The sequence below is a fragment of the Lytechinus pictus genome, chromosome 7, assembly GCF_037042905.1.
Source record: "Lytechinus pictus isolate F3 Inbred chromosome 7, Lp3.0, whole genome shotgun sequence".
Classification (NCBI taxonomy): Eukaryota; Metazoa; Echinodermata; class Echinoidea; order Temnopleuroida; family Toxopneustidae; genus Lytechinus; species Lytechinus pictus.
In genome coordinates, this window is record NC_087251.1 from 17391354 (window position 1) to 17417068 (window position 25715).

The 25715-nt window shown below is 36.3% G+C and overlaps 1 protein-coding gene across 3 annotated transcripts; it reads right to left on the reverse strand.

Moving 5' to 3' along the window:
- Positions 1–333: 333 nt before the first annotated feature.
- LOC129264851 (MAP3K12-binding inhibitory protein 1-like) lies at positions 334–24003 on the reverse strand. 3 transcript variants are annotated; one of them, XM_064102111.1, is made up of 11 exons: positions 23804–24003; positions 15919–16110; positions 14491–14587; positions 13254–13860; positions 8262–8455; positions 7606–7719; positions 7078–7227; positions 6174–6336; positions 5299–5487; positions 4679–4776; positions 334–3936 (listed from the first exon to the last, which is right to left on the reverse strand). In XM_064102111.1, the coding sequence occupies exons 5-11, from the start codon at positions 8325–8327 to the stop codon at positions 3781–3783; spliced, it is 936 nt and encodes a 311-aa protein (XP_063958181.1). In that variant the 5' UTR covers positions 8328–8455; positions 13254–13860; positions 14491–14587; positions 15919–16110; positions 23804–24003; the 3' UTR covers positions 334–3780. The 3 variants fall into 3 exon arrangements, with proteins under 3 accessions (XP_063958181.1, XP_063958179.1, XP_063958180.1); XM_064102109.1 differs by lacking the exon at positions 23804–24003 and adding an exon at positions 19454–19581; XM_064102110.1 differs by lacking the exon at positions 23804–24003 and adding an exon at positions 19454–19578 and having other exon boundaries at positions 15929–16110.
- Positions 24004–25715: the final 1712 nt, after the last annotated feature.

Below are 25715 nucleotides of genomic sequence, written 5' to 3' on the forward strand. Positions count from 1 at the left end.
AAGAGATGATGTTTATGTGAATGGGAGAAAACAAACTACTGGGTCAATAATATTCAATTCAATACTTGGATTAAGTAAAACTTTCACTATTTTGCTTGGCTTTTACTCATCCCATTCCACTTGTTGGCTAAATTTGTGCCAAAATTCTTACTGAATAGTATTGTGATATGATTTTGTTTTTAATGCACAATACTACACGGCACCAACAGTGATAATGGCACAATGAATGTCCATGAAGATCTAGGACACAGATCTGTTCTATTGGAAGAAGCAACCAATCACCACAATATTGATGTAAATACAGGCTCAGTTCGTACAGATGACAGTAGGCTTACAAAAAAAATTTGATTGCAGTTCAGGGCTGGCGATTTTTTTAAATTTAAATCATAGTGATTTAAATCGCGATTTAAATCAACGTGATTTAACTCGGCCAATCCTGTTGCAGTTACCTGACCCACCCTCGTAATTTTTTTTCATTAATTTAATTCTGGGAGAAAAAAATTCGCATTTCATATCATGCCTAAAAAATCAATAAATAAAAATACCAACCAATCTTTACCAGACTACCGTTACTGCAAACAATATTTTTAGGCATTAATATACTGATGATTATTTAATCAACAAAATATGGTGGAGAAACAGAATGTTAATCAATTCAGTGAAAATGGGGATTTTGAAGCAAACAAACGGCATTGAGAGAAGATGGAGTGGTGAAAGTATGAGTATAGAAAATAGGAGGGAGGAGGAATGTCACAAGGTCGAAAATACTGAAAGGAGAAAGATGTAATTGACTACTGATGTAAGATGATCATTGTTGAACCTGGACATAACATCAGCCAATTTAATTCATATGACAAAATAAATAGCAAGAAACTTAAAAATTCAATAACTTCATTATATTTTATCAGATTTTAATGAAATTATGAACCTTTTGATCTTTAAATTTCATGCATTTACTTATATTTCAAACCTGGAATACCCATTTAAGTACTTTACAGAAATCACATCCACACTTAACTGCATGTGAAAATTCATGTTGGTTTCCTGGTGTTTAACCCTAAAAGGCCCGGGGGGGGGGGGGCGCGAAGTTTTTTTACCGCGCCGCTCGCTGACTTTTTATGCGCAACTTTTCAGTCAAAATCTGTAAATGTATCATTATTTCTACTTTTACTGATTAAAATTAATTAATTTTGTCTTGTTTATGATCAGAATTAAGTCTGCAACAATTTCCATTAAAAAAAAAAGTAAAAAAACAAGGAAATACATAAGAAATTTAAAAAAAAAAACACATAAGAAAAAAATTGCGATACCAAATTTTTTTAATGTACATTTGATCAGAATCCTACAAAGAGTCTGTGAATAAAAAATTAGCAATTTTGGGGCCATAATAAGTTAATTAGAGCAAATGTTTTATTTCATGCATAAATTAGCATAATTAATTCATTAAAAAAAAATCTTATTTATTCAGAAAAAATTAATCATACAGCCTTGTAGATTTTATTGCACACTACCACTGTGCAAATCTTCGTGGCGCTCGTGCGATCGACGGCCGAGATCTCAGGGGGGGGGGGCGGAATCCGCCCCCCCCCCCTCGACTTTGAGATGGGTCCAAATAACCTGGCTCTTTTAGGGTTAATGTTTCACTTATTACTTATTTCACTTATTAAATTTTCTTGTGCTGAATGAAACGCCCAAATTTTCAGTTCTATAACTATATTTGCAATTCCTGTATCCCCAAACAAACTTTTTAAAATATTTTATTTTTCATTCAGATGCTTAATACCACTGAGAATTTTAATTTACTAAGATTAAATTTTGACCATCTGATTGGAATTAAGATAGAGAATCTGATTTAGTGCCTAAGATTAAGTCAGCAGTCACACGTGTAGTCGTGTGTAACTTACAAACAGCTTTATGAAACACCAACCAGATCTCCCACTGTTCGTCTATGCAGAAACAGACCGATTCGAAAACAAAACACAAAGGCAGGATTCCTGTTAAAAGCCTTGGATTAACATGGTTCAGACTTTTGTATAGATACATTACACACAACACATTTATCGGCAACATAATTACAAACAAGTACAAATTCTGACTTTCTAGTATTTAATATACGTGCATTGTTTGATCATACAAAGACAATAACCAAACTTTCTTCACATTGATTTCCTAATCAGTCAACATTGTTTTATCTATAAATAACTCTCCTCCAAGAAAAGGAATTTCTTTGGTACGTTGCGTTATCAATATTACATGTTGCTGAGTTGTTCCCAACTCCTTGTTATTCCATGAACAAGGATTTTTTCCAAGCTGCTTTATCCTAAGCTAGCATACACATTTCAAGGATCTGCTATTTTCTTTGGTAGCTCCTTCAAATCATCTCTCTCTTTGTCTTCCTCTTTTCCTTGTACTTCCCAAAGCGTTATGTCCTGCTCCATACTTTTCAACCTAATAATATTAAGACCAAAATAGCAGTCTTCAGTGTTTTATAACCATGGCCCCAAAAGCGTAGGTTGGCTGTATCTCTTGTTGGTTCTCTTTTTCTGTCCAAGAGATCCACAGCATCCTGCACCATCATCAAACTGAATGAATTCATTTGCAGCATTGATGAATACATCAGTCATTCAATGCTTGTTTTATTTATGTCAGGGCTGCATGAGATCTTTGATTATCCCTAGCTCCAAAATATGGTGACATAGTCAACCATTGAATAATTTTGTCATACGATGATTACAAACCACCTTTTCTACAGCTGTAAAGGTAAACATATATAAAAAGTGCCTTACCTAATGATCAATAGCATATTAAAGCAGGTTTTTTTGTCCGAGACATAAATAAACCTCAATTTTTTACAACAGCATGGCAGACGATAGGCCTATAGTATTACTGACCCAATTGAAGTTCAAGACAGGCATTTCATCAACACTGGTCATCTGAAATTCCCTTAATATTGATTGGCTGAGAAGTATATGTGTCTGACTGTAACCATGGCTAACTGTCAGGTAATGACAATTTGTCAATGTTGACAGCTATCATGAAATGACCCCCACACGTCACAATATGTTGAGATTGTCATATCGTGCAGCCCATATACAGATTCAGAAAATATTAGTAAAACACTATACATAACTGTAATTTCAGTCTGAGCTTTCATAAACACAATTTCTAGCAATTCAACCAGCATTGTTATTTGCAAACCAATAAATGCTCTAATTCAAGTAAAACTGGTATGCTTCAAGTGCCTGCCCTTGCAATGATTTCATTTTGCTTACTTCATCCTTAATATCATGAACTTGATTTTAAGATATCAAATTCAGTTTTCATGACATACCAGACAGTATATTATCCATGTTTTATAGAGATGATACTCGATTCTCACAGATGGTACTTGTTATGACCATTCCATGAAACTAGGTACTTCCTAAATCTAGGAAAGCTAGATTCCTCTCTCGTTCGTGCTAAAAACTATCTTGGAAAAGTAGCACTTCTCAATTCACTCAGGCCATGTTCCTGTCTTAGTGTTAGAATGCATTCTCTTTGTCTAAATTCTTTCTTAATATTTTTTGTGCAAGCAAGGCTGGAGTCATCTAATATTTACTATCTCTTGGCTTGAAGATTCCACCCCATTGAACATTGCTGCACCGTACTGTAGGCTATAATACCATTGATGAACCGGTCAAGCCAAAGCAGCACTGGGGATCGAGAGCATTGATCCATGACCAGTCCATACATTGAGAGGACTCTGGTTTAGTTCTAGGACACTGGTTGCTTCGATGAAGGTCAGGTCTCTGTTTTATCTGTGGTCTCAATCCTGGCCTTCTTTATTCTGAGTGACCTCTGTAGTTCCTTAATCCTAACGTCAATATCATGGACTGCTGTGTCTTGTGCATGCTCTTTCCCAAGGCTATCTCCCCTCTCTGTCTTGGCCATTGAAGCCTGTAAAATAATAACAATCAAATTAAGATACTTGATCAAGTGAAGACAAAAAGATATTTTTATAATAAAATCAAACAACTGGGGAAATACAGGAAGAAAGAGAGCAAGCTGTGCATATGTTCTTTCTAATGGTGACATTGAAGGTAGGACCCTAGAATGTTGATTTGTGTATCTGGTTGGCATTTCTGTGAAAACTCAAATCACACATTCGGGAAACATGTATCATACACACCATCAGACATTATGATAATCAGATATGGACAGAAAGTGGGATCTCAAGCACCAAACTCCTAAATCTAGTGTGAATTGAGAAACCTGAAAAGGCGACAATAGATGGAACTGCAACCATCTGCCACAAGATTTCTAAAGAAACATGGACGAGAGAAGCAGGATCACAAATATCATGGTGGTAATTCTCACAGCATTGAAATTATCTACTTAAGTCCACATTTATAGAAAGAGCATGTTGCCAACTCATTAAAAAAGTACAAATTATACAGTGAAAGTGTCCACCAAATTTATTTTGCAATGACATGAAAAGAAACACATAATCAGGACTGCACATAATAATTATACAATGAATTTCAATGATCAATTTGATACATATTTTGTCATGAATGTAAAATAAGATGAAACCTTGAATTCTACTAATAGAAGTGTGAACTTGAATTCATTGAGTTTCTCAAAAAGCAAATATCAATATTAAACATACCAACAAACACAAGCTCATTCAAAGACTTACTGATAAGTTTGCATATTCAGGAGAGATACTCTCTAGGTGTAATAATCTTTTCTCCAGATGCTTTAGTCTTTGAAAAATGTCCCCTGAAGAATTGGAACCTATATATATAAGAATATTAAAGAATAAAAGTCCTACAGTTTAACGTATCTAATATAATATAATATCATTTCCAATGAAATTATTGCTATGATGATCAGTAGAAGCTGTAGCAGTAGTAGCACTTAGCAACTGTAGCACCGACAACAGCAGTAGTAGTAGAGGTAGTAGTAGTAGTAGTAGAAGTAGTAACCTCGTCATTGTGATCACCATTATCATCATTATTATATTATGATTATTATCATCGACATTACTACTTTCAGGATAATTATAATAGTCATATCTTATATTTCCCTCCTGGCATAATTGATGAAGATTTTATAAACAATAATTTGTAAACAATAACTTTAGTGATGCATTTGATTTTTCCATAAAAATATACATACAGCTGTGTAAAATGAAAATAATTGCTAGAACAATCTACAAAAAATTGTGTATAAGTGTTGATCCAAAGTTGGTCAATCTTAGACTTTTTATTGCAAGTAATTCATTTTGTTACACACTGATGTTAAAATAGCACATACCAGTTTTCACTTTGAGAAAGGACTCCATGTTGTGTAGCCTTTCCTCTACTCCTGTCACTGGGCCAGCTGGGCCATTAGTACTAGAGGTCTCTCTTGTAATCCGGTCTCTTTTAACTGCAGGTCTTACATGTGGCTTCATGATCAGAGCAGGTCTTGTTTGAGGTCCATATTTATTTACCACCTGAGATACTGCAAAGAAAATGACAGAGCTACATTATCAATCATGTACTGTAATTCCCATAGGGGTTCAAAACATACATACACATACTGGTATTCTGTATGTTAAAAAAGAAGAACACAATACAAAGATTCATCTAAACTACATCTAAAAATCAAGATCAATCAAAACTTGAGCTACATAAGGGGAATCCTTGAAATGGAAAGCTTTCTTTAAAAAGGGGGTGGGGGCAAAGATAAGCAGATACATGGAGGTGAAAGTTTGAACCATATTAGATAAACAATATAATTTTATTTTTTGTGAAAAGTTAATATCACTGCCATTGGAAGGTGGACACCACCTTGTTTTTTTGTGTGGACAATATACAAGCATACTGTGAAATGGGTATCCAACTTTGCAAAAGCAGGAAAATGTGTATGTACTATACAGTCTGGATAGGTGTAAATAATATTTCACCCTATCATAATAAGAAAAGGGCGGGGAAAACATTATAAAATACTTGTTTAGGGTACTATGAAATCGAAAGATGATTCTTTGTTTAGGGTCCATTCTGAAATTCCATGTACAAGCATGTTGTACACAGTGTAATGACAATGGCCCAACAGTCTATCTTTGCAAATTCAAATTAATTCTGTGAAAAAAATAGCTCATAACAGATTTTTTTGTGAATCAAGCTAGTGAATTAATGAAAGTGTACCTTTAATATGGCTCTTTCCACCAGTCTGTGACGTGAACACAGCATCAGTCCGAGCACAAGAGGTTCCTGTTGTTTGGGGCATCTTCGGACAAAACTCCCTGCGATTTGTATCATCCTTCTCCGTCTGCTTGCGATCTATGAATGCTTGGATCCTCCGATATATCTATGAGAAACCCGAAGAGTTTATTATCGCCAATAATATCAGCAAGAACAAAGACTTGAACAATCCAGAGCATAATACATCCCAAGGTCAAGCCAGTCCTTCAAAGTTGTCTTGGAATCATTTTTGTTAGATTTGGGCACTATCAACAATTGATTTTTATCTTACTGCAAATAGTAATTTCCTAAAATACAATACAATATCCATTCTGTTTCTGTAAAGTAAATTTTTCTTCTAATGACACAGTTTTTTTTCTCTTGTATACTTCAGTTTTCAAACATACAATTTCAAATGGGAATGTTTTTTTCTTTGTCTTATGTATTTGAAGAGTCACTTAAATGGCCTAATGCCACAATTGATTCCAATGATGAGTTTGAGAGATCAGCCCCCCCCCCCCCCCCCAAAAAAAAAAAATATATATCTATATATATATATATATTTTATTTTCATTTTGTGAAAGGCAAGTCGGGCCTGCTGAAAAGAACAGTGTAACACAGCATCTTCACAAAGTGGACTATATCTTTCACACTCTTAACAGTGTGTGTGTCCGGAGTGTTCACATAGTGGAGTATGTGAGAATGTGGTTCACACTTTTAACATGCTCAAATATAATATTAATGAGTATGAAGGTGATTACACATTAACTTACACACTGTAAGTGTACCAAGTTCTAAACTGTGTCCCACGGTGTGTAGGACACTGTTCTTTCCAGTGGGGAGATACTCTGAAATCAATCAATTTTACCTCCTTATTGTCTGCTGTTATTTGGATGACCTCAGGATCAAGATTTATTGGTTCATTATTTGGAAGTTCTCCTCGTTCCTTGCAACTTGGCAATGGGTTATCATCTGACTTTTCATCAGAGTTTGTGGAAGCACATATCTTCTGAAGATTCTAAAAGATGAGTTGAAGGTTAATTTTACATTCAGCCCAAACAATTCTGCAGTGACTAAGGATAAATTATGTGTCCATACTGGGACAAAAATACTCTAGCTTATTGTGCACAAATTTATCAATGTTTTGATTACCGTATTGCTATTGTTATTATCAGGACATCATGATTTTTTATCACCATCATAATTTGAATTATTACTATAATTATAATAATCAGTAAATCACTACTATCATTATCATTTTAATCATGGAATCATTACAATGATTATCAGCATCAGCATTAACATCATCACCAAGATTCACCATCTTCCTCATCTTCGATATCAAAACTGCATTTCTCTACATTTTGATAATTCATCAACTGATGAACCTACTTACCTGTAAGTCTTGTATGAGCATTGACACACTACTCTGTAGCAATGAAGGTTTGACATCAAGGTCTGCAAGTTCACTCTCGTCTATCACCATGGAAATAGATGATGAGAGTTGTGCCTGTATAATGAGATAATCATAAATTCATTTATGAATATCACCTGTCACATAAGTCCATGAATTAAATTCTTAATTGAAAGTGAAACTCTTGTTGTAGGAAAGGTAGAGACAATTCTCTAGATTTACATTCATTTACAATGCCATGGAAACAAAATGTATTAATATCAGGCCTACAATTTATTTCAAGAGTATACAATCTCAGAGTCTTCCACATTTTAAGCCTGTGCCTGCTTGGGTGATCATTGTTGGACACTGTTGGTATCAGTACACTACTTTTTTGTTTTGAAAAAAGGCCTCCCTATCCCACAACGCCACCTCCCCCCCCCCCCTAACCTAGTCACAATCACAGTGAGAAGCTCAAAGTAGATCTAGACAAGTAGAGAATGAGGACCAATTAGATTTAACCCTCTTTTGGGGGGAAACTGCTGATATTAAACTGTTATTTCTGTCTTTATGAGACACAAATAAATTTGACTTGGGTCTTGGGTAGATCTAAATATTACTTGCTATAGGGACTATTCAGATTTAGGGTAAGTGTTCACCTTTTCCATGAATTTCTGGAAAGACTCTGCAAATCGTTCAACAATATCTGTCACTTCTATCGCCATTGAGGTGTTGGCTGCTGGCAGTTGTTCATCCAACTAGGAAGTTAGTCCAACAATGGTTTACTGATCGAGCTCTACTCTGTGAAGAAGAGACCAGGCCTAGTAAGGCACCACCACAACTCCTGATATACCTGCAGTGTTAAGGAGCATATATTATATATGAAGTCTTAATACCTTTAATTATCAATTTCATAACAAGTCATGAATTTCAGACATTAGTATTCAGTCTACTTTCCCCAACACCATACACATTGAGTATACAGCTCTGAGTTTTTACAATGTGGCATTGGCATGAGTTTGATCTACATGCATGCATGTATTCACTTGGTCTGGCAGGTTTAATAGTGACTGGGCATAAAAGCAAATTTGATCGGTTCACTGTTAATCATGATGTCATCAAGATTGACAGTGAACAGATAAACTTGCGAATGATTGATGCCCGAGTGGAGTTACATGTAGATGCGTCCGTACAGGTTGTCATGGTTTTGTGTCCGGACAATCGATTTTCAACAGGCATTTGGAAAAGTTAACAAGCAAAGTTTTATCAATATTTAGTACAGAGAGCTAGGAAATGTTATTAAGAACAAAATTGAAGAAAATTACAGCAATTTAATTCATTTTTTTTTTTAATCTAAAAACAAAAAGAAGGCTCCAAAATTGTAGTGTCCGGACACCCGACCCCCCATCCTACTATTAGTATGGCAGTGGATCGTATTATCGAAAACTTAATTTTCACGAAATCATAATACTCTCATAAATTTTATCAAACTTTCACCATACATACACGGCGTCAACACTAAATCTTAACCGAAGGTTAAGTTTTTGAAATGACAGCATAACTTAGATAGTATATGGACCTACACGTAGTTCATGAAACTTGGCCATAACCCTTACAAAAATGTCCTGTGGTAATACCATATAATTACCATAGGACTTTACCACACAATTACCACATATATTGTTGTGTGGTAATGCTATGTCTTAATGTCCTGTGGTATTGTGTGGTAATGTGTGGTAATGTCGTGTGGTATTGTCCTGTGGTAAATTGGAACATTTACCACACAACATTACCACAGGAATACCACATGAATGGATTAATATACGGTAACATTTACCACACAAGGGATTAATTTATGGTAACAATTTTTACCACATACCGGTTACCACACACCAGTTACCACATGCATTACCACACACCATTTACCACATAGATTACCACACACCATTTACCACATAGATTACCACACACCATTTACCACACGACAGTTACCACACCATTTACCACACACCAGTTACCACATGCATTACCACACACCATTTACCACACAAATTACCTCACATTTTACCGCACACCAGTTACCACACGCGTTACCACACATCATTTACCACACGAATTACCTCACATTTTACCACACGCCTTACCACACAAATTACGTCACATTTTACCACACACCGGTTACCACATGCATTACTACACACGATTTACCACACGCGTTACCACATACACTACCACACACCAGTTACGTGGTAATGCATGTGGTAACTGGTGTGTGGTAAAATATGAGGTAATTCGTGTGGTAAATGGTGTGTAGTAAACACTCACCAGTTACCACATGCATTACAATTACCACACATATTGTACATACTACACATAATACCATGCATCAGAGTCATTACCCAAAATGTTTGTGGTAACTAGTGTGATGGTATGTGTGATAACTGATGCATGATAATGTATGTAGCAACTGGTGTGTTGTAATGTGTGTGGTAACTGGTTAGATACATCACAGATCATGGGTATGAATTTGGTAGCAGTAGAATGTGTTCATGACCCTATGGACTTTTATAAGATTAAGAAAATACAACACCTTCAATGAACAAATAACAAATGATTTTACAAGTGATATAGAAAGTACTGGTATTTAGCTCATAGATTCATCAATTTACAATACTGGTTTACATTTGCTATTGACAAAAAATGTATAACAGCTGCTTTACTGTACAAACAGTGTAACATAACAGTAACTATCAAAGAAATTACAGTGCATATAAATACTTTAAAAAAATACATTTCTTCTAAATACTTAAAAAAGTTACCTCAAAGGCTATCAGGCTTTTCAGCAAACCAAATTAACGACCATTGTAGTTTTTTTTTGCAGGTTACACATACAGAATGGACTGATTACTCTTTGTTTTATGCTTAAAGACAAAAATGATTAAACTCTTAATCGTTTTTAAGAAAATGAACAAAACATAAGGATGTGTCTACAATAGGTAATATCATATAAGTAGCTGCGTCAAAGTGCACTGTACTCAAAATTGCGTATAACAAAATGCATAATTATCCCAAGTTTACTTCAAGGCCGAAGGGCAAGTAGAAATAGACGAGAGATGATAATATGTATTTCGAGTCCACTCAGTTTAGAATAGTGTTCAAAGGAACGAATAATTTGATCAATTTACGCACCAAAAATGAAAACTAGGACAATACCCTGGCATGTAATATCTGAATTAAAGGAAAATAACACCAAAAACATAATACCACATGATCCCATTGATAAATACAGGACAATCAAAATGAATCCACTCATACCCTAATCCAATTACAGAGTACCACCTTTTCAAAGTTGGCCTCTTACAGTGTGGTTTGAAGTTTCTGGATGGAGGTCGCCATTTTCGCGGGGTTAGTTAGAAAATTATTACATCAGCGACGAACTACATCTCTAAACGTTTAGGCATTATATATTCTATTTTATCAATAACAAATCAAATGTACAGATAAAACTCATAAAAATATTAGTTAAAATTTGTTTAATATATGGTAGGTTCAAAATACAATTTGATGAGTTTTAATGATAAGGTTTACACCCCAATTTCCGCTGCCAATTTGTAAATCGTAGATTAGGGTGTAATTTTTATCATTAAAACTCATCAAGTCGTAATTCGAACCTATCATATAATATTAAACAAATTTTAATTAATATTTTATGAGTTTTATCTCTACATTTGATTTATTATCAATGAAATAGAATATATAATGCTCAAACGTTTAGAGATGTAGTTTGTCGCTGACGGAATAATCTCCATCCATAGACTTCGAACCAGAAGATGCCAACTTTGAAAAGGTGGTACTCCATACTGGGAAATCGGATTAGGGGTATATGAGTGGATTCATTTTCATTGTCCTGTATTTATCAATGGTATCATGTGGTATTATATTTTGGGTTTTATTTTCCTTTAAGATATTGTACTGGTTTATATCATGGCATTACAAAGTTCATCTGTAGTGCACACTGTGTCAAGTGCACAAACCTATTCAGGGTTCTCACAGAAATTTGAAGACAGAATTCCATGACCTCTCCATGACTAAATTGCTGCTTTCCATGACTTAATTCCTTTCTGGCACAGTTTACAAAATCAGACATGTTATGATCATGAACACCAATTATAATAGTAGAGTGCAATCACAGAGTATGAGAGTTGCGAGACATAAAAAACTAGAAAGCTGTCATAGCCAAGAGGTAAATGCAATTCCGTGACTTTTCACATATCCCTGACTTTCCATGACCAATTTTTTCCAGGATTTTCCATGACTGTGGGAACCATGTAATAATACTGCATTGACAGCTATCATTTTAAAAGTTGATTTCAATTTCCTTCAAACATTTTATTCATCTCTTTTTGGTTGGTCCTTGAATATATTGGCAGGTCGTCTATAAAAGCATGTACATCGTTAAAAAAAGGCTTTTGGCAGGAACTTTTGGCAAGTAGTCTACAGTATCAATGCATGTAAATTTGGGTGAAAGAATCATACATGTACATTAATTCTTAAGAAAAGTTTGTGGTTGTATTACACTATCATTTAGAGGTATTAAAAAGACAGCAGTTGCAGCAAACAATTATTTCATGAGAAATTGTCAAAATATTGTACATAATCTCTAGATCTAGCTGGTACATTAATGTAAACTTGTATCTTTGTAAAATCACTAATTATGAAGTTAAAATCAATTATTCTGATGATCACTAACACAGAAAAGCATATGTGGGACAGGACAGTGTATTACATTGTATGATTGATTTGAAAAATGCCTGACATTTGATAGAATTACATGCTTATTTTGCTCATTTCTCAGCAATTACACATTTTCTTCCCGAGCTATAATTCTGGCACATATCTTTTATATTTTGCTGGTAATTCTATTGGATTCTGTTCGAACTCATTTTAAGATTGTTACTTCAACTGGTAATTTATCTTTAAAGGTGTACTTGTATATGATACGGGCTCAACATAATCTAAAATAAAGTAATTTTTACCATGCAAAATAGTGAAAATTTTATCAAAATCAGATAAAATTAATAAAATATTTACAAAAATATTGGTCATCAACACATGCAAGTAGATACATGTAAGTTTATGATATCATGCCCACATTTTTATTGTTTTCATGTTACCAGATAAAATAATAATTTACTTCATGTGTGTAATAAGTATGTCTTCCAATCCCATGTAGCAAAAGAACTTCCAGCAATAATCAATACAGGTAAGTCACATCAATACAGTTTACAATCCGATTTGTTTCATTCTTTGTAAACAAAATTAAATGCACAATTTTATATACAAAAAAATAAGTTGGGGATACGTGTACACGTACAATGTACGTCAGTATGACATCATCAGCTTGCTACTTGCATATGCTTAGAGCTCTTTCACCAAAATAATGCAGAGGTTAGAATGTCATACATTACTTTATTATCCCTTGTCTAATTTGGATGAATTTTTCACTTTTGTTAAAAAGTAATAAAAGGCAATATCCATGGTTACCCTTATGCTTGACCTCAATGCGTGTTCGCTTTTACACAACACATTATTTTGCGAGATACAAAGCGCTTTGAGATGCCATCCATGAGATTTAAAAAAAATCAAATTACCAGGCAGTGACAGTATTGTTGGAAGTACAGAGCAAAGATCAGGAATATGGTAGGTCTTCTCAAATTGTATTTGGACTGATCCACTTGAGGTTGTTGACAACTGGAGGAGAGGAAGGAGCTAATTCCATGGCCTTGGAGCAGTAGTGGAGAAAGTTGCATCACCAGTAGCTAATTTGTAGGTGCGTAATGATCACAAAAATAAAAAGGCAAGTGCGCCTAGAATGAAAATGACGCACAAGGGATTCCTTAGAATACATGTAATCTGTCATTGACTTTGAAAATCAGGAGACGGACACTGATGTTCATGTATATCCTTTCCTTGACTTGCAGCCAGCAAAGTTGGCGTATGGCAAATGGCACAATAGATGCAGCATTCTGTACTATCTGCAGTCAGTCCAGATCGCCCTAATTCAAGCACGAAGAGCATTACAATAGTCCAGTGTAGATTGCGCTAAACCATGGACTGCTTTGTGGCAAGTAGAAATGTAAAAGGCACTGTTTGATGTTATACTGGTAGGGAGCAGGTTCCAATAGCACTATGAAAGGAGTTACGAAACCAGATGAATGGGTGCAGATTCAGGACACCTTCCATTTCAACTTAAGGCATCTGCAAAAATAACAGAAGTAGATCAACATAAAGCCTTTCCTGCATTAACTATTTAATATTCATTAAAAACTACATGGTTTCAATATCAATTTCCAAACTTTTTTAAAAATGATTAAAAAACAATGTGGGGTTTGTTACATATTTATACTTCAAATATTAACATGTAAAGTCAAGTCGGGGAGGGGGGCTTGATGCCGTGAAGATCTGCTGCACCTCCAAACCATCTCTGTATAGGGAAGGACATTTTAAAGAAATTTTTTTAATATTTATATTAATCAAACATGATTTTAATTCATGCTTTTTTTAAATGTGTTTTAAATGGTTATGGGATAATTCCATCAGTTTGAATAAGAAATTACAAGTTGCCAATTTCACATAACGAAGATCAATTCTGATGTGATAATAAATGCATGTTAGGTGTTGATGTTTCACTTATGCCTATCTATTACGTTTGAATTGACAACAGCATGAACCTTGTAAGAGCATTAATTATTAGACAAGCTTTGTATCAGAGTGGTTACAAAATCAAAATTATTCAACTGCATCTCATGTTCATGCACATGTAAATAATCAAAATAACACAATAATTATTAAAAAAATACCTTCCAAAAAGGATAAATTTGTACACACCATTATATCTGAATGAATATTGTTCTTTTAGTCCACCTATAATGATACAGCTGATGAGAGTTTGAATGATGGTATCAAGATGGTGCTTCTACCAGGGCTGCAAAAGAGAGAAAAAAATAAAATGTTAACCTCAATCATGCCAAGAAATTGCAAAATCTACAAGTACATGTCCCAGCCATGGCACATGCACAGTAGGTAAGACGTAAAATATATGGTGAAGTAAGCCTAAGGGTCTTACAAGTAATTCTTTGCATGTGCCACTCATTAATGTACATGCAATTTCAATGTTCAATTTTTACATGGAACTGTGACAGCAGTGTCAGTGTGAGGAACATATTAATGCAAAGAGTATTCAGCAACTGTCTGCAGCTTACTTTATGTCACTTCATTTTTTTCTTTTTACCAATAATAATATGAATCTTTTAAAGTGCATAGCTTTCGGAATGGGCAGGAACCCTTTCAAATATGGCTGGCAAAATGAGGCATTTAGAAAACTCTGTAGGATTTTTCAGACCTGTAAGTTATGGTCTAACTTTCAGATTTGAGAATTCTAGATCTAATCATCATCTTGATTTTTAACTTCCACAAATTAAAGACAATCTGTATAAAAGCTTTAAATATACAATAGTAATAGGCCCTAAATGTGGTTAAGTTTAGGCCTTACATTATTTTTATTTTATTTTTACTATCGGTAGGCCTATGAATATATTATTATTCTTATACTTTATCTTTAGCAGTTTTAGAACACATTAAATTGAATAGATATTTGACAAAAAAATCTAACAAATTTTGAGGTAAAATTAGTTTTCTGGAATCGCCAGATCAACCGTTGTGAAACTCTATTAGCGCCAAATTACACTCTAAACTTGTCATTAGAACGTCCAAACCGATACACGTCAGCCTGGAATCTAGTACTAGCACAATCAGCTATGCATTTGCACCAATTCCCTCTGTATTTTCTTGCATGTGGACGTCTCTCGACTTAAAGGTCATGTCATTGTGTTATATAGCTTGGGAATTGCAAGCAAGTGATCCTTTGAAAGGTTTACCTGCTTAAAATTAACATTTATTAAGCCTTAATTTTGTATATTTAGATTACAAAGGCTTGCAAATTGGAAAAATTAAATGTTTGCCCAAAAATTATTGTGGGAAAGGTGGATTTTTTAAGGGAAATCCATCTTTGTGTACCAAGTTCTACAGGCAACAGACTTGTCTAGGCTCCGTGAATGAAAATACCCCTAGTACAATGTAAAAATGATAAAAATATCATCACAGAGTCCCCTAAGTACAGTTAGGACCATTGACAGATAAGGTGCCCCAAGATTGCGCTCATCCGAATCTGCGCGATTCTGATAATGGAAGATACGCAACGACTCCAAACAAAAAATAATCTTTACACCTGAAAGAGCCTACATGTACTGTACTTACATTGTCTTACCTACATGTACTGCCCGATGCCTCCTGACATGTAGAGCAACAACAAAGGACCTCCACTCCTGGCGGCCAGTGGTTCTGGACCGTCTTCTGGAAACTCCCCCGGGCTAGGTCATATTCACCGACTTCATCTCCTCCTCAAATGTGATGCCAGGACAGGTAGTTTTGGGTCTCCCTCTCTTTCTCCTGAAATGTCATAAACAGATCTATTCATAAACAAGATGAATGCCTCTGGCCGTCTCACCTGCATCACGCGATTCAATATAGCAGCAGTGCTGATTTTGAAAACTACTATAACTCGCACAAGATGTTCAGTGATACTTGGTTACTCTTATTTCTACGTTTTATGAACTAGACCCATACACTTATAGAGATATGATGGTAATTCAACAAATACCCCCAACGTGGCCAAAGTTCATTGACCTTACATGACCTTTGACCTTGATCATGTGACCTGAAACTCGTACAGGATGTTCAGTGATACTTGATTACTCTTATGTCCAAGTTTCAAGAGAAAGATCCATCAACTTTCCAAGTTATGATGGTAATTCAACAGATACCCCCATTAAGCCAAAGTTCATTGACCTTTGACCTTGGTCATGTGACCTAAAATGCGCAAAGGATGTTCAGTGATACTTGATTACTCTTATGTCCAATTTTTATGAACTAGACCAACACACTTTCAAAGTTATGGCGGTAATTCAACAAATACCCCAATTTGACCAAAGTTCATTGACCCTAAATGACCTTTGACCTTGATCATGTGACCTGAAACTTGCACAGGATGTTTAGTAATACTTGATTACTATTATGTCCAAGTTTCATGAATCAGATCCATAAACTTTTAAAGTTATGATGGTAAATCTACAGATACCCCCAATTCGGCCAAAGTTCATTGACCCTAAATGACCATTGACCTTGGTCATGTGACGTGAAACTCATGCAGGATGTTCAGTGATACTTGATTAACCTTATGTATAAGTTTCATGAACTAGGTCCATATATTTTCTAAGTTATGATGACATTTCAAAAACTTAACCTTAGGTTAAGATTTTGATGTTGATTCCCCCAACATGGTCTAAGTTCATTGACCCTAAATGACCATTGACCTTGGTCATGTGACGTGAAACTCATGCAGGATGTTCAGTAATACTTGATTAACCTTATGGCCAAGTTTCATGAACTAGGTCCATATACATATTAAGTTATGCTGTCATTTCAAAAACTTAACCTCAGGTTAAGATTTGGTGTTGACGCCGCCGCCGCCGCCGTCGGAAAAGCGGCGCCTATAGTCTCACTCTGCTATGCAGGTGAGACAAAAATCTGACTTAAAATGGTGGGAATTAAAATAATGAATTTAGGGCATTGGCAAGAGTTCCATATGCACCCCCACTAAAATTGAAAATAAAAACATGAAGGTTCAGAATAATATATCGAGCACAATATAGAACATATATGATGGGGGAGTGGATAGTACTAGGAGTGGAAATACATACTAAAATATGGCTTTATTCCGTCAAATTTCGAGCATGTATGGATGTATCTAGTGTGTGTAATTGTCTATAGACATCGGTTTATTTACTCAAGGGTCTGTGAGTCAAGTCTAGACGAACTATTGGCTGATAATCGTTAAAATACCCCTTCCGGCATCAGCACTTCTCGCTAGCATAGCAGGACAGGTCTTGACTGCAAATAAAACGAGGTGATCTCAAGTCCCAACTAAGGTGCCAACACAAGGGTAAAAAAAATATAGAAAAATCTGAAGTGAACGAACTGGAATGGAATTAAGTCTCAACAATCTTATTTTTTGTCATGTTGGTGGGGGGTACATTGGAATTGCATATGGAACTCTTTCCAGGGCATTTCATGTGACGTCCTCAAAATGCAGCCTCTGTGACTGTGCTTTCTTATCGAAATCTTCGCATCATGTGTAATAGGTCTGTGTAAAGTGAATAGGTGCGCAGACATCGGCCACTATTAGTATTACCCAGTTGTTGTGTGTACGGACAGGTTGTGCATGTCCGGACGATCAATTTTAGAAAGTCATTTGGAAAAAATTACAAGCAAAGTTCCATCAATTTTTAGTACAAAATATGAGGAAATATTACAAAGAACAAAATAGAAGATGATAACAAGTATTGAATTCATATTTTTAGTGTAATCCAAAGATAAAAAGAAGGCTTCAAAAAGATAAACTATCCGGACACCCGACCCCCATCCTAGTACCAGTATGGTTGGAACTACATGTACCCCTTATCGACCACCTAATCTTCTAAGCATCATATCTGCGAAAATATTCATTGATTTTACCCAGTTTTCGTCTCATTTGTGCAGAAAATTGAGCAGATCAGATTCCCATGTTTCGCTCGGCGACTCCGATTCAACCCGTGTATATATCGATGACCAACAAATACGACGATTTTACATTTGCTCATTTGCACCCGTCTTTTGAAACCGACCACCCGCCGTACACCAAGTTTACGGCCGATTCTAGTCACGGTGGCGAAATATTTTTATTCTTCCAAATCAATTCTACGATGTCAACAGGCTTAATAATCGTCTCACTACTTCCACTGCGAGCTCCGGCACATGATTCGACGATTGACGACGGATATTTGTTCTAAAGCCATTTCCTATCGGATTTCTTGGTTTTTCAGCGGGGTTTGGGTCTGGTCAATACAATTTTGATTAATTCTACTAAAATTTTACTCTTTGTTCCATTTTTTTGTCGTAAAATTGATTCTTACCGTTTCTATGGACACTGCGCCTACTCTCCCGCGCGTATCGTTTGTAATACGCAATAATTTTAACGCGCGCAAGGTGGTCGGTTTCAAAAGAGGTGGTCGTAATGTGGTAGTCTCACCATATGGTATACCCAGTTGTTGTGGGTCTGGACAGGTTGTGTGTCCGGACGATCAATTTTAGAAAGTCATTTGGAAAAAATTACAAGCGAAGTTTCATCAATTTTTGGTACAAAATGTTAGGAAATATTATAAAGAACAAACAAGAAAATGATTACAACTGTTGAATTTATATTTTGTGTGTAATCCAAAGAAAAAAAGAAGGCTTCAAAAATATAAAGTGTCCGGACACCCGACCCCCATCCTACCACTAACTTAATAATTTTGTTCAATCAAAATGTAAGTAAATGACCATGACTGGCCGAGATATTCTCCCAAGAAAATCAATTATTTCTCTTAATTTTTTATGAGACTTTTTGCACACTTACTCATAAGAATACAAGGAACATCATCAATTGAAAGATTTTGGGTACTGTAAAATAACAGGAAATTCACGTTAAATCTAAACTCAAATCGTTTAGGTGTGCTGTGTGCAGACTTGAGACCACCAGCCAGTGGTCCACATCACAGCAGCGAGCAGGCGCTCGGGGCCGGGCGAGCGCCCGGTTAGACAGGATGGGATTGCCAGTGTCATGTCATTTTCATTGACGAAATCTTTAGCTAGTTGCAAGCCGGGGCATTTAACAAACTACGAAAAGAAAATCATAGAAAATGGTTATCTAACTTACTGTTTAGCCTACTGCAAATGTCTTCGAAGTCGTTGTCCATATCTATCCCGTATTCTTTAAGTAGTTGAATAATTATTATTAACGGCCTTCTTCGTTACACTTCTCGATCGAGCTCAATTAACTGCAACGCATGCAACGCAAACGGAATTCTTTTCAAACGTTGGCGGTAAGTGCGCATGCGCAAGCCTGTCGCCGCCCACCCCCCCCCCCGGCGAATCAATTTTTAATTTTGATAGGGGGTGAGCTGAGGGGGTCTAAGTTATGGGTTTGATTACTTTTTTGTGTGGTATTTCTGATTTTCAACAGAAGGGCAATAACACACAAATACCACATATTTGAATTGACATTACTACACAATGGGCTAATGTGGTTACATGCTAATTCCATGTGGTAATTTTGATTCACCACAGCAGTATAACAATACCACACAAATACCACATATTTGAATTGACATTACCACACAATGGCATCATGTCAGTGGCGTAACAGGCGGGGGGGCTGGGGGGCAAGGTGCCCCCCTGGCGGATTTCACCGGGAAAATAAAAAAACGGGAAAAAGAAAAAAAGGGAGGGAGAAAGAAAGGGAAAGGGGGGGAAAGGGGAAAAGGAAAAGTGAAAAGAAAACGATTTTCTTTTAGTGGAAAAGGAAAAAAAGCGGGAAAAGGCACGAAAGAAGAACATTTGACAAAGAACAAATCATTCCGAATTAGGCTTATGTGATGCAATAGCATGATGGGAAATAAATTAAAAATGACAATGGCAAACAATAGAAAGAAACTGAGGTAGAATGGAATTAGTCAAAAGCTAGATTAGAAAACAAAGAAAAGGGACAATAATAAAATAATAATAACACGACCGGGCTGCCGAGGATTGACAATAAAGAGCGGGAACAATTTAAAGATGGGCTGCATACAACATTGTGCTATAAGCTTGTTAAATTTTAAGCAAATCATAATTAAGCTACCGGGCTTTGCCCCGGACCCCATCTATATAACCATATAAATTGGCGCTATATAATGCCCGCCGTTCAATCACTGGCGTACAGGCGCGGGGGAGGGGGGGGGGGGGTCTTGGTTCCACACCCAAGAGGAAATAAAAGAAATTATAGGAGAGTATAATGAAATGAATGGAAACAATGAAATGTGTTATTTGCTGAATATAATGGAAAAAATCCATCAAATAATTAGAATTTAATTTCAATAGGCAATTTTTTTCCAGCTCGCTTTGCACGCTGGCGACTTTTAACAAAATTTAATTAAATTCAATTCACTTTATTGACATCCATTAAAAAGGTACAATATACAATATCATATGAACAATAAAACAATACATAAACAAATCAATATAATGAAAAATAAAAAGAGTAGAACCAACATGCAGTGGATGTAGAATGTAAATTTTCCCTCATTGCTATCTTTTGCCCCCTCAAATATATTTGGTTCATTACGCAACTGGGTTGAATAATTGTGTTGTGTGAAAACTATATTCTGTATATACCCGCGATTTGATTAAAATAGGTTTAAATGGCTCTGATATCAAGAAGTTCCAGGGGCCCCGTCCCGGATCCCAACCGCACAGCACTGCCGTATATGAGTATGGAAGGGTTGGGCCATTGGCCCCCAAAAGTTCTACAAACGAGAACAAAAAAAGGAGAAATGAAAGGCAAAGGCAAAGTGTAGGATATTTTATTTACTGAATATGATTTTCAAAATATCTCAAAGTTAGATTCTCATGAAAATGTGATTTTTTTTTCTCGCTCGCTTCGCTCGCTCAGGACTTGTATAAAGCAGCTTTTTGGCAAGTGTGTCATACTGCGCCCCTCGTTATTTTTACTCTTCACGCTTCTGCCGCAAAGATTCCTGTTCATAACATGGCGTACAGACCATAAAAAAGGGAATGGAAAGAGAGAAGAGTGAAATATATCTTGTCAAAATCTATCACAAAATTGGATTTTTGTATTAAAAATGTCAAAATTTTTGCTCGCTCGCTTCGCTCGCTCGCATAAAAAAAGAAAATTTCTGCCCGATACGCAATATCTGACCCCCTCAAAATAGTCGCTTCATTCATGGACCTATCACAATAGGTCCATGCTTCATTACACCATTAAGCCTGTTCATACCATGATATGACCGGGAATTAAATGTTTGGCTCTTGCCCCCCCTGGCCACCGACCCCTGTTACGCCACTGCATCATGTGGTATTGCATTCATGAGGTAAGTTTGATTTACCGCAGAGCATAACACCACAAAAATACCACATATTTGAATTTACATTACCACACAATGGCATCGTGAGGTAAATGCATTCATGTGGTAATTTTGATTTACCACAACAGTATAACAATACCACACAAATACCACATATTTGAATTTACATTACCACACAATGGCATCGTGAGGTAAATGCATTCATGAGGTAATTTTGATTTACCACAGAAGTATTCAATACCACACAAATACCACATATTTGAATTTACATTACCACACAATGGCATCATGAGGTAACATGCATTCCTGTGGTAATTTTGATTTACCACAGAAATATAACAATACCACACAAATACCACATATTTGAATTTACATTACCACACAATGGCATCATGAGGTAACATGCATTCATGTGGTAATTTTGATTTACCACAGAAGTACCACATAGACAACAAATTACCACAGCTACCAGCTGACGTTACCACACAAGGATATGGAAAATTACCACAGATGTTCATGTGGTAACCATGTGGTAACCTACATTCATGTGGTAATTCGTGTGGTAAAGCCGGGTACCACACAGATATACCACACGACATTTTCGTAAGGGAAGGTTAATCAAGTATTACTGAACATCCTGCCTGAGTTTCAGGTCACATGACCAAGTTCAAAGGTCACTTAAGGTCAATGAACTTAGACCATGTTGTGGAAATCAACATCAAAATCTTTGAAATGTCATCATAACTTAAATAATACATGGGCCTAGTTCATGAAACTTGGACATAAGGTTAATCAAGCTATTACTGAACATCCTGCCTGAGTTTCAAGTCACATGACCCAGGTCAAAGGTCATTTAAGGTCAATAAACTTTGGCCAAGTTGGGGGTATTTGTTGAATTACCATCATAACTCTGTAAGTGTATTGGTCTAGTTCATAAAACTTGGACATATAAGAGTAATCAAGTATCACTGAACATCCTGTGCGATTTCCAGCTAGGTCACATGACCAAGGTCAATGGACTTTGGCCATGTTGGGGGTATTATGTTGAATAACCATCTAACTCTAAAAGTGTATGGATCTCATTCATAAAACTTGGACAGTATAAGAGTAATCAAGTATCACTGAACATCTCATGCGAGTTTTAGGTCACATGATTAATGTCAAAGGTCATTTAAGGTCATTGAATTAGGCCATTTTGGAGGTAATTATTAGATTGCTGTCATAACTTTCAAAGTTTATAGATATAGTTTATAAAATGTGGATATAGGGGTAATCAAGTATTACTGACAAGTCTGAGGTCGCATGATCAAGGTCAAATGTCATTTATTGTCAATGAACGTAGTATTGTATAATGTATCATTATATGAATGGTGTTTTTGGTGAATAATTATTTTATAGTAGTTTTCAAAGTCAGTACAGCTGCAATAATGAATCACGCGATGCAGGTGAGACTGCCAGAGGCGCTCCACTTGTTCTTTTTAACGATATCAGCTTCCAATCGCACCACTCTTTCCATGTGAAATATTTTGGTCACTTGAAAATGGTAATGGTATTGTAGGCCTATTACAGAACGTGTGTTTTCTGTAGAAAAAGTTGAGAAAACAGCAAATTCACTGATGAGCTTACATCATTTTATTATTTTGAGAATATGAAGACTTTGAAAATGTGTTTTTGACAAGTTTTCATCATCTTTCTATTCAAGTTCGCTTTGGAAGGATCTTACAAAATGATCATATGAATTTCCTGACACATGCATTTGGTAATACAATCACTACAGGATGGGGGGTCGGATGTCTGGACACTTTAAAATTTTGAAGCCTTTTTTCTGTCATAATCTTTGCCTGGCTTGAATAACATCTTAAATTATGAATTCAATTAGGCACAGGAAATACTATTTTTGCATGATAAATCGAGTGCACTGGTTAATGATCTTTAGATGTTTGCCACAAATCTGAGAAAGATAATTTGTTCAAATATCAAAATTGGTATTGTTTTTATCGTTTGAAAACAAATGCAAATGCGTAGCTCTAAGTCTAAGACTAAGAGCATGAAGAGGAAGAGTAAGACTAAGTCAAGACTCAGAGTAAGACTAAGTTCCCCCCCTCCCCCCATCACTGATCACACCACCAAATAAGTCAACTAACCTCTAGGCTCTACGACTACGGCTCAAGTCTAACGTTAGTCTTAGAAAAAAGGTCAAGGTCGGATGCAGGATCTTCTGACTGTTCCTCTAAATCTGCTAGCAGATAGAACTGACTGTGTCTTAGCTTCTTGACTTAGCCTAGTTATAAACACTCCACTCCAGTTACACAATGAACCTAGCTATCACATGCACAAACAACGTGCTATATCCGGGGAATTAACTCTTGTGCAATGCGAATTACTGTATCACAGAATCGTGATTGCCCCATTGGATATGTGTGCATAAGAATTGAACGTTGACGTGGGCTGCATGCCTCCAGCTAGCTCCAAAGAAGATCCGTAGAGCAGCTTGAGCACTAACATAGACAAACTTGCGCTCTTATATCTTTGCTGTACACATACAGCGCTTGACATATCTCCCGAGCTAGCCCTAGTCTGCTATGCAGACTCTGAATGGCTCGTGAAGTGGGATCTGCAGCTGGTTTGCGAAGCAAACCAGCCTGAAAGGGCGAGCGAAGCGAGCCATTTCAGAGTCTGCTTCTTCTTTGGAAATCTTGTTCCCACGGTCAAAATAAGTCCCACCCACCCAAAATTTCAGAGAGCTTTCATTGGATAACTTCATCTGTCTGTAAACCAAATTTTATGACCACTGAGGAGTATAGATAATCCCCTACTTCAACCACAGAGCCATGAGCAGGGTTATTATGTAATACCCTCGCTCAGGCCATCAGACAGTGTTTACATATGACATTCCACTGAGCAGCTGCATGTATGGCCAAAACCTTGCTCCATGGCCCAAAATAGTGGATGGTTTTATCATAGCTCTATATATATATTCAATTCAATTCAATCTTTATTTCGCAAATAGGATAAAAATACAAGGAAACATCAAATAATGTGATTAGATAATAAAAATAAATTGCGTGGCTTCCCATGAAGGTAATAAGAAACATGTGAGGCTCGCCAAAACATAGTAAAAACAAAACAACATTAATACAAAACAGAATATCATATCATTATAGTTAATAGTGTATATAAAAAGGAGAAAAAAGCACGAGTTGAGGGGGGTAGATACGTTACAAGTATGCATTGATATCATGTGTGAGAATTAATAATAATTTACTAGAAAATTTGAATACTGTTTTCTAAAAAAATATATAAATTGTGAATTAGTTATTATTTGGGGAATCTCATTCCATTGTTTGGGACCCCGGGGGGGGCACTCAGTATATAATGCATAGTGGGTATGTGCCGCGGAGGGGACCCCCATTTTTACACTCAAATTTCCGTTCCGAGGCATAGCATTTTTGTCTTATTGAGAAAAAGAACATAGAAAGCCGCTCCAGAGCATAGCATTTTCTTCTTCTCGAGATAAAAAGAAGAAAAAAAAATCCACTCCAGGGCTTCGCATATTTTCCGTTACGCCGTTCCGGTCGCAATTTTGGTGAAAAGCGGCCGCAGTTCGCTGTCCGACCATCGCCTCTCCGCTAGCGCGCCCGTCAGTCGTGCCGCCGGGCTAGCTGCATGTACGTTCCATAGGGATGCATACGCACTCGCACACAGGCGACCCGTTCCAAGGACCCCCGTTTTCACAAACATTTGTAGTTCCAAAGCTCGTTCCGAGGACCCTCCTTTTTACAATGAGCCCGCTCCAAGGCCCCCGTTTTTTGTCTCGCCCGCGGCACACCCCTACCACTTTTTTGGTCGAGTGCCCCCCCCGGGTTTGGGACCTACATAACTCAGCTTCGTGACTATAGACCTAATAGACCATAAATGAAATTTATTGGAAGAACGGGTATTATGGTTATGAACTTGATTATTGCATTGAAAAAGATCTGAAAACTACATGGGTAACAACTACCTCTTCTTGAACTTATAGATAAATATTGTCACGGTGAGTTCTCGCTTATTAAA

Coding starts and splice junctions, on each gene's coding strand:
- LOC129264851 (XM_064102111.1), bottom strand. CDS start 8,327: ATGGCGATAGAAGTGACAGATATTGTTGAACGATTTGCAGAGTCTTTC. Junction 7,228..7,605: donor TGCTCATACAAGACTTACAG/GTAAGTAGGTTC, acceptor CTCATCTTTTAG/AATCTTCAGAAGATATGTGC. Junction 6,337..7,077: donor TAACAGCAGACAATAAGGAG/GTAAAATTGATT, acceptor GGTTTCTCATAG/ATATATCGGAGGATCCAAGC.